A 10,687-nucleotide genomic window follows, 5' to 3' on the forward strand; every position below is an offset into this window, starting at 1 on the left:
GAAGAGCTCATGATAAAGGCAGACATGGATCGCTATCAATGATTGAGAAAGTCTGGAATAAAGAAGATGTGGATCGCCAAGTCATGTAGATCTTAACCAACACATGTGCTGTTATTCGGTTTAGAGTGGTGAAACAAATTGAGAAACAGTTAGTTATATTCTGTTGGTGATTCGTTTCTGATATAAGTAGTCTTCTTCTTCACATTGATAAGTAAGCGAAGAGAGAAAAATATAGTGTGAGAAAGCTTAGAGAGCAATCATCAATGGATGCTCTGCATTGTATAGCTGATACGTGCTGTGATAGAGAGATAGATACAGGGGATGTAAAACAGAGGATTTTGTATTCAAAAGCTGTCATTGATACACAGAAGCTTTGTACTACAATCATATTGATATAGAGTAATTCAAAGTATTTCCTTTGCTGATTCCGCTGTATCTTGATTCATTTCTTCATCTTCATCTTCATCTTCCCACGCTCATCCCGAATGGCCGATTATCCTTAAGGTCATCCTTAAGTTTGGGGATCGAACCCACAGTTGCCATGATCGATATCACAAGACAGGTCATGCTCAGCATTTGCAGGTATACCCATTTAGTGCTCCATCTGCGAATTTTTTTCTGTCTAATATACATCTCGACGGGAAAATAGACCATTAAAGGCCAAAATCCCAAGCTGATGATATCCACGACTTCGTTGAAGACGAACGGCACGAGCATCGATATCACAGTGGTCAGGATCACGAAAGCCGTCCTCCAAACAAGCCTAAAGAGATTCATGTTGTATTGGCCCAAGCGGGGTACGGGGATCTTTATCTCTTTAGCGATGAGCTCACTACCACGCCATCTCTGATCGGCCCATTTTTCGACGAAGGCCAAAATCGGCTGGCTGTTTACTTGGTAAGCTCCAACAAGATAGATCGCCATAACAGCATTGGAAATATCGGAAAGCCATGGCTTGTCGACACCCAATTCCAACAGAAAATTTTCTGGAGTGGCCTCTCCGAAAGCAGCATAAAAAATGCAGCCACATAGCATGTAGATAGTCGTCATCAATGCGGTGCTCCGAGAAATGGCCTTCTTCATGGTCTTTGCTTCTGATGGCGGAGATCCGATGGTGTCCTGCCAAAGATAAAAGGAAAAACAAGGTAGTTCCTGTCTGTTTATCCACTCTTGACCATATCCTTAGTTTTTGAACTGATGGAATCATGTTTTAGTACCTGAGTTTCAATGAGGATCTGAGAAAATGAGTACGCAGTTGCGATACCTCCAAGTGCTCGGAAGGTTTCAGTCTCATCTCCAACGCCTGTTACTTTAAAAATACTGTTGAAACTTCCATTATCTGCTCATCAAGAAAAAAAAATTGCTGGAAACGACTTCTTATTTATGATATTGGCAATATAATCTCTTAAATTTGTTGGCCATCTGTCTTGAGAAAAGAAGAAACCTGTACCTACAAGTTGGGTAATTCCTAGGCCAAGACCAATCAAAGAGTTAGTGACGAGCATCACAGCAGCCACAACAGAAATCCACCGTATTTGATTGAAATCTGGAATCTGGGACAGCAGAATCTCTGTGACGGCAAAGATGATCATATATGGATTGCTTGAAGTGGAGCACCCGTTCTCCCAGTTACTCCCGTTTAAGCATTTATTATACTTTATTGCCCTTTTATTGAAAAGAGGGAACATGTATAAGATTGAATTAGCCAGGTTATACCAGAAAGAGTAGAACTGGAAGTTCATTGTGATCTGCTAAATAAAATTTGTTAAGAGTCTGGGCAAGTAGAATTGCACTCACGTCATGCAGAGAGATGCTTCGACGATACAGCCAATGGCGTTTCTGAATAGGGTCATATATTGAAGAAAACCACATGCTTTTACATTGGCTCCACCTGAGAATAAACCTTGAAGATGTTAATATTATAAGACTTTGTTTGTTTTGCGGAAAATGAATGATCTTAGAAAATATTTTCCTAAAAATGATCTCATGTATCGATTGATTTAGTTAGTTAATATAAAATATTTTCACTATCAACAACAATTTGCGTCTAAATATTTTCGTGGACAATGAAAATAATTTTTGTTTATTTATTTTTATAAGCAATACAAATAATCATTTTTAGGAAAATGTAGTCCAAATCATTTATTTTTGCCGTGAAACAAATGGAGCCTAAGAGTGTAGACTAACAATTATCACCTAATTAAAAGTTTCATGACTCATTTTGCTGTACATTTGGAAACACATGGTAATGGGAAAGTTAATCAAAGTACGGCCGTCAAATAATTAGAAGCAACAACAAGATGATAGAATACCTTACCAAGAATCGAGTGAACAGATTCCATATAAGTGGAGTTACGATCACCGGTGTTAGGGTCACCGGTGCGGTAACAATCAGAGAGGAAGCGAGAGGTGTAGTAGCCCACAAGGGAGAAGAATAGGATCACAGCAGGGCCCGCAATCCAACCCAGCTGAGCAATGCCCCTTGCCGGCGAAAGCACTCCTGTTCCTACCATCATCACTACTATTATGTTTGCACTGGCCGTCCATACGTTCCCTGATCGGTCAACCGATAAAGTCTGATTAACTCTTTACAATTGGAAAACTTCCATTGTCTCTTAAGTTAGTTATCGAATAATTAATGAAGGAATTACACTTGACTTAAAACATATCAAACTCTTACTCATAGTACAAAAAATGAATATTTTGTAAGGCTGATGTATCAAACTTGAAGTAAACAAGTATCAAAGAACTAGACAATGTAGTATAAGAAGATAAGGTTGATTACCGGTTCTTTTGTGGCTGCCTTCGTCGTCAGAGCGTCTGGAGGCACACAGAGGAAGCATTTCAATGGACATGTCACCAATTTGGTGGCGGCGGTGCTGGTGGTTATGGTCGTTACTGGTGGCAGCATTCTCACCCATCTTTAATGTCCCCCGAAAAAAGAAGTTTAACAGCAATTGTCAGTAAGTTGTGTGTTTAGATATTAAATTATGTCTAGCCGAGTGAAAAGAACTTCAAAATTATTCATTTATCAGAAGCCTTGTTGTTTCAATCTGGGTTTGTCCAGTTATACCGGCAAGTTTAATTAAAACTAATAGAATCAAAATCAGTGGAAAGTCGGTGTTTCTTTGACTCTGAGATTGCTTTGTGTTTTGTGCACCCACCTGAAACCAAGAGATGGTTGCGCCAAACATGTGAATGTATGGAAGTGTAGTTGGGAGAGAAATAGTAGTACTTAGAATGGAGGGAGAAGAAGGATTGAAGTGTGGGTACTTCAATGTGCGTACTTAGGATTCGTGGAAGATATTAAAGTAATGTTCAGCATCACTTCAATTATGTGATTTTAACGTAAACAGGAAATTTATGAAATGCAAGTGATATAAAAATCCCGTGTACCGAACTCATGCTAAATGCATAAAATGATTTCTTTTGCATTGATGGTTAAATTCGCCTGTCAAAGAGCATGCTTTCTTACTGTTCTTCGTTCGCTGACAATGGAAAAAAATATGCTAAATGGCTATTTTAAGTGATTGTATGAAATTTTACACTATAGGATAAAGGATATCCATCCACAAGGTGGCCCGCTCATTGAATGATATTTGCAAATAAAATTTAGTAGAAATTCTTATTCTTCTCATTCCTTTAAGAGGAGAACCATTGGTTGCATTACATCATTAAAAAAAGCTTTGAAAATAAATTATAAAGAAAGAAAAGGAATAAGCAAAGAACTCACATGACAGGAGGACCGGACGAGTATGTCATTGGGGCATACTCTTCAATCATATGTCAACCTCTTCAATCCCACTCTTCCTCTTTCAGTCATCCTCTCTCTCTCTCTCTCTCTCTCTCTCTCTCTCTCTCTCTCTCTCAAAAAACACTCACCATGTGAAATTTGGCATGTGTTCTAAATTTACTAGAGCTCATTCACTAAGTCATTTTCATTATATTATTATGGCTTCTAAAGTAAAAGAAATCCACGGATAAAGGAAGAGCTGATGGGATATATCTAGATATTAGCAAGGAAAAAGAAAGGAAAAACTGCAACAAAGTTGGGAATTGCCGTCGTCAATCTTTGATTGATTGTGTTATTCCCCTTCTTCTTGTTGTTTTGCCTCTTAGTGGCTGTTTGCCTCTTTCAATTGTGGTACCATGGCACCCCTACACTCTGTTGACTCCTTTGTCTTTTGAGTGTTTGTTTTGTTAGTGCCGGCCGGGCTTCCTCTCTTTGTATATTCATTTGGTAAAATCTATATCATACTTACCTTTACCTTTACCAAAAAAAAAGAAAGAAAGGAAAAACAATGCATAATGATGTAAATATCCCTCGTGGATATCCCATTATATGTAAAATGAAAGAACAAGTGAGCAGGAAAAAAATTATTTTATTAATACACAAATCCGTCCTAAATGTAATTTGTTTATGAAATTAACCGGATCATTTCTTTTTGCTATCCTAATCCCTCATTTCTTTTTAATTCTTTTCATCCGTTTGTTTCCTTTCATACAAACACGATTGTAATTTGAGAACTATTTCCCTTCCCTAATAATCCCTCCTGATCTTAAGAATGTTAGAGCATATATTAAAGACCTAAGGACCACGCATAGGACATAGGTGCAAGGTCACATAACAGTTTCACCGGTTTCCTCCTTCGTTTCCCTTAAATATTTAAAGCTTATTTGAGCATATAAACGTTCACATGTAGTCTTGAGTGTGATCCAAAACAACACAGAAAATGCGAGATGGTTTTGATCACTTGATGGGAGTAGAAAGGAAATGCCAAGGGCATTTGAGGTTATCGTATAGGGTGGTTATACTGCATACATATACACAGCAAAACAGAACATAGCTCAAGAATCTTGAACAATGGAAGGAAACGATCGTAAGGCCATGAAACAACAAATTGATCATCACTATCATTAATAAGAACAAATTAACGAGAGTGAGCACTAATTATATCGAGTTAATACAAAAGAAAACCTAAACTAGTACACTAGCTACAAATTTACCCAAAACTAATTTTTACGCTACTAAAAGCTCTAAACCAGTGTACACATGATATATTTACTCTCCATTAGCTTTCACTAAATATGGTCACTGAATTGCTGACTTGGATGCCACATATACTTGACGCGGATCAATTAATGGGCTTACACAACAAAAAATCCTAAATTGGTGCACTTGTTACAAATGTCCCCCAAGCCGATACACCTTTGATAAATTTACTCCAAAATAATTTATGAATCACCAAAAATCTCAAATTGGTATACACATAATACATTTACCCTGTGTTAGTTTCCATCAAATTTTACTGTTAAATTTAGCGAGAACTATATATCATCTTCCTCTTCATCGAGTCTTTCATCGTCACCGTTGTCTAAGGTTGTGGAAATTGCGAACACCATTTAGGGAGAACTCTTTAGCGACATTTTTAGTAACTATAGTTGTGCTCTTGACAAAATGGCTCAACCAAGTACCATATATGGCCTAATTACTACCTAATGAGAATCTCGTGTAAGAACATTAACGATGGACTAAACCCCTGTAGGTTTTCCATCCGTCTGTTTCTCTCCATCCAAACATGATTGTATTTTTTGGAACTATGTTTCTTCCCTCCTAATCCCTCCTAACAAACATAATGTTGGAGCATATTCTAAAGACCAAAGGACCACACTTGGGACACAAATATGAAGTCATAAAATAGTTTCACCTGTTCCATCCTTTCTTGCTTCACTTACTAAGATATTTAGAGCTTATTCGAGTATATAAACGTCAGCTGTGTTCAACTGGCTAGATGTGTTCGCGGAAACTAAGTTCTGTCTTGCCAAATGTGTTCAATTGGCTAAATGAAAAGTCGTGTACGTGGAAATAGCAAGAAGGAACAAGAAAGGATGGAACAGGTGAAACTATTTTAGTAAGTCGTGTACGCGGAAACTAAGTTCTGTCTTGCCAAATGAAAAGTCCTTCAGGCTTGTTCATCCATCAGAGACCATGTCTTGTCAATTGGATTTTGTCTAAATCTACTTGAAAGTTTGATTAATACTCACCGAATCCGAATCAATGGAAAGTGTGTGTTTACTCTGAGATCCAGAGTCACTCTGAGGAAGCACTCCATTGGAGATGTCACCAGCTTGGTGGTGGTCCTTTTGGTTGTTCTCGATGGCAGCATTGTCAACCATTTTGAATGTCCCCTAAAGAAAACCAAAAAAGAAGGAAATAGCAATTGTTATTATGTGTGGAAACTAAATCCTGTCTTGCCAAATGAAAGGACCTTCAAACTTATTCATCCATCAGAAACCATGTCCTTTCAACTGGTTTTTGTCTAAAGCTACATGAAAGTTTGATTAACACTCACCAAATCAGAATCAATGGAAACTGTGTGTTTACTGTGAGATCCAGAGTCACTCTGAGGAAGCATTTCACTGGAGATGTCACCAGCTTGGTGGTGGTGGTTTTTGTTGTTCTCGATGGCAGCATTGTCAACCATCCTTAATGTCCCCTAAAGAAAACGAAAAAAGAAGGAAATAGCAATTGTTAGTAAGTCTTGTGTGGGGAACTAAAGCCTGTCTTGCCAAATGAAAGGACCTTCAAATCTATTCATCCATCAGAGACCGTGTCCTTTCAACTGGGTTTGGACTAGTTATAATTGAAAGTTTAATTAACACTCACCGGATCAAAATCAGTGGAAAGTGTGTGTTTACTCTGAGATCCGGAGTCACTTTGAGGAAGCATGTCACTGGAGATGTCACCAACTAGGTGGTGGTGGTTTTGGTTGTTCTCGGTGGCAGCGTTGTCAACCATCTTTAATGTCCCCTAAAGAAAACAATAAAAAGAAGAAGAAGAAGAAGGAAATAGCAATTGTTAGTAAGTGGCGTGTGTGGAAACTAAATTGTGTCCAGCCAAATGAAAGGACCTTCAAACTAGTTCATCCATAAGAGACCATGTCGGGATTTGTCTAGTTTTACTTGAAAGTTTAATTGACACTCACCGAATCAAAATTATTGGAAAGTGCGTGTTTACTCTGAGATCCGGAGTCACTCTGTGGAAGCATTTCACTAGAGATGTCACCAACTTGGTGGTGATAGTTTTGGTTGTTCTCGGTGGCAGCTTTATCAACCATCTTTAATGTCTCCTGAAGAAAACAAAAAAGGAGGAGGAAATAGTATTTGTTTGTAAGTTGTGTGTGTGCAAACTAAATTGTGTCTTGTCAAATGAAAGGACCTTCAAAGTTGTTCATCCATCAGATGCCTTGTCGTTTCAACTGGGCTTGTCTAGTTCTACTTAAAAGTTTAATTAACACTCACCGAATCAAAATTAGTGCCTGTGTGTTTACTCTGAAATTCGGTGTCATTCTGTGGAAGCATTTCACTGGAGATGTCACCAACTTGGTGGTGGTGGTTTTGGTTTGTCTTGGTGGCAGTGTTGTCAACCATGTTTGAAGTCCCCTAAAGAAAACATAAAAAGAAGAAGAAAATATTAAAGTAAGTCGTCTGTGGAGACCAAATTCTTTCTTACTAAATGAAAGGACCTTCAAACCTGTTCATCCATCAGCGACTATGTTCTTTCAACTGGATTTCGTCTAGTTCTACTTAAAAGTAAAAACAACACTCGCCGAATCAAAATCAGTGGAAAGTGTGTGTTCACCTGAGGTTGTTTTGTGTCTTGTGCACCCACCTAAAAACCAAAGGACTCAAAAGACACTGAGAGAGAGTTGGTTTCAAAAGGCACTGTGAGAGAGGGAGGGAGGGGGAAAGAGAGACAGAGAGAGAGAAGAGAGAGAGGACGAGTCTACAGGTCGCAGAGGAGAGAGAGTGTCAGAGTGGTGGGCTCAGGAGCGCGCTGCGCAAATTTTGAATCCCGTCGCCTACGTGAAGCCACGTGTCGTCGGATTATGAATGAACTTACGCTTTCTCTCCCTTGAAAAGTAGCTTTCGCTTCGTAGATTTTTCTCTGCAAATTGAACTTTCGCTCGCAGCCACGAAGTTTTTTTTTTTTTTTTTTGTCAATCCTACTTTATTCCTACTCTACATTCATTCTCGACTTTTACCCCGCCTCGCCGACTGTAATGTAAGCTTAATAACCGTGAAATGTGGCAACTCGGATTCGTGTGACTATGTCGGAAGCATGGCCATCTTGTTCTTGAAACTTTGTCGTCCGGAATGATTTATTAAGCATTTTTCTAAGCTGCCTAGCTATTGCTTTCGCCAAAATAAAAAGACCATCTGTTTTGTCATTTTTAGCTTAGCATCGTATGAATATTTCCATATATTCCCACGATTTTGTCAAGAAGCCTTGGTAAATTTCAAGAGGTTATGGCCACAAGAGAACCTATATAACATTATATGTTGATGCATTTAGGTTATAATCATTTAGTTTTCGTCTCTAGAACTTGCCTATTAATGACAATCATCACCTTATTCTAACTCTAATAATAGAAGGATAGACATATTCGAATACAAATCGAGTGTTAAATCCAACTTTGTCTTGATTAAGTAGGTATTTTTTTTTTTTGTGCAAACCAAATTCATGCAAGTTTTGTCAATTTCACATAATCTTGACTTTAGCTTTGGATATTAGCTCTAGCTTTAGGCACTTGAATCCTACTTCCATTCCAACTACACGGTAGCTTATTATGAGTTAATTTTGACTTCGTGCAGCTCCTGCCCTACAACGCGCTATACACATGCATACCATCATTAAATATCAATTCATTTGTTACGGCTTCCTTGGCCCTCACGCAAGACGTCATGGGCACAATGTTGACACCTAAATTTTGGTGGTCCAATCATTTATTTATTGCATAGAAGATTATGGGTCAATTTTATTTCTGAAAAAATATTAATTGCATATAGATTTAGGTGCATTTATTTTTAATATATATTTTATTGGATCGGTGGTGGATGGATTCAAATTAATGGTTCTGAGCTTTAAATCGACAAATCCTGACTAAGCCTCACGAAGAGAAAGAAATTGGCGGCGAAGCCCATATTTGAAAAAATCTTATTGCAATTTTTGAAAAATCAATAAGGAATATTCATTTTTGCAAAGGAAATCAAAAAGAGGTGTGGAAAATAAAAAGTGATATTACGTGTGGAAAAGAAATCTTCGTGAATGTTGATTTGAAAAGGAAATTAAAATCCTAATTTTTGGCCTATAAAAAGGTTACTCATGTAGGGTTTTGAAGGGGGCCACACATTGAATATACGGCCAGAATATAGAGAGAAAACATACATGAAAGAGAGGGAGCTGAAGGAGTCACGGTCGAGACCCCTTCACGGCCGTGACTTTGCTGAGTTCGTGGCTGCCCCTCAACGCTGACCTTGCTGCCGATTGTCCGCTGCAGTAACGTCTCCGACGACCTTCGCAGCCTCCAAGCAAGACCCCACAGCAATTCCAATGAACTTTAAGTCCAGTGGTCATCCAGTGACGCCAGCGAGAACCGCTGTTGTGCTCTTATCATGCCTCACGGCAATCCAATCGTGACAAGCTCTTCATCAACGCTTCAAACCAGTCCACCAGTCACTACAGCCTTCTTGGAGGCTCTCTGTCAGCGACCAGGGCCACCACTGGCGAGCATAGATCTCTCACATATCTTCTCTAATATTGTTTGTTTTATTTGAAGGAAATTTTGGGCTGAGTTTAAGACCACCTTCGGTCAACATAGACGGGCTCAGACTCATGGAAAATTTAATATAATACACGGCCACTTGCAACACCAAATATTACGAGTCTTTTTGGTTGTGTTTGCAGGTTTTTTTAGCAACGTCCAGCCATGGCACCCCCTCACCACGCTTCCTAGTGTCTTCGTAGCAAGCTGAGCAACGGCCGCAGCTTGATATCCCATCACATCCGAACGAAATTCCTATTGAAGCTGTTAATTCTCACTATCATGCTAGGCAACGTACTTGTCCAGATTGCACTAATCATGGTCTTCTTTCTTCACAGGGTCCTCAGGAGCTTGTCTTCGATCACTAATCCAAGCCAAAGCCAACATGGATCTGCGAGTCTCGCCGAGAAGCACCCCGGGTCAAGCCAAATTCTTCCATGGCCCCACGTTTGGTTGTGACAATCGCGAAGGTCACGAGTTCGAGCCACCGCTGAATTTATTTCGACGCTCTTAAGTCCCAACAATTCCGAGCAAGATCTCGGCCCAGCGTGTCTTCTGCAAGTCTTTCCAGCGAGTTTCCCACGACGAGTAACCTTGGTTGGGCCACGTCAAGCTGCAGCAACGTGTCTGGTTCCAAACAATCGAGACCGACCTTGCAAAGTTCCATTCTTTATTTTTACTGCAGTTTTTTTTTTTTTTTTTTTGGCACGGTTTCATCACCCATTACACGTAGAAGATGCCACTTTCTTATTTCTTTTGACGTATAGAAGTGGCCTAAGAGGGTTGCTCGGTCGAAGTCTTCAGTGGAGGCATTCAGCAAGCATCCGAGTCACTAAAATCTACGCAAGAGAAGGGCACACGTCCTTTGAGTAAAGGAGGACGTATACATTGAAAGGAGGGAGGATTTCGCACTTACTTTATAGAAATTTGGAGCATCTCCCAATTGTGGTTCTCTAGGTTTCTCAGTTAAGCCTTGCTACGACAACAAAAGTTATCGTTTTGCAAATTGCTTTTACGCGCATATCGTTGAATCGAGCAATCATCAAGGAGCTGCACGCAAAGCCCCTGGCGGGTAACCATCC

At 39.4% G+C, this 10,687-nt stretch overlaps 1 protein-coding gene across 1 annotated transcript; it reads right to left on the reverse strand.

Annotated features, from left to right (window-relative positions):
- Positions 1 to 462: 462 nt before the first annotated feature.
- LOC104415991 (amino acid permease 4) lies at positions 463 to 7,734 on the reverse strand. Its single transcript, XM_039300343.1, has 11 exons — positions 7,303 to 7,734; positions 6,987 to 7,130; positions 6,668 to 6,811; positions 6,354 to 6,497; positions 6,046 to 6,189; positions 2,786 to 2,921; positions 2,318 to 2,554; positions 1,798 to 1,891; positions 1,451 to 1,665; positions 1,218 to 1,339; positions 463 to 1,119 (listed from the first exon to the last, which is right to left on the reverse strand). Exons 1-11 carry the CDS (start codon positions 7,429 to 7,431, stop codon positions 463 to 465), a joined length of 2,166 nt encoding a protein of 721 aa, XP_039156277.1. The 5' UTR covers positions 7,432 to 7,734.
- Positions 7,735 to 10,687: the final 2,953 nt, after the last annotated feature.

Source organism: Eucalyptus grandis, chromosome 8 (assembly GCF_016545825.1).
Source record: "Eucalyptus grandis isolate ANBG69807.140 chromosome 8, ASM1654582v1, whole genome shotgun sequence".
Classification (NCBI taxonomy): Eukaryota; Viridiplantae; Streptophyta; class Magnoliopsida; order Myrtales; family Myrtaceae; genus Eucalyptus; species Eucalyptus grandis.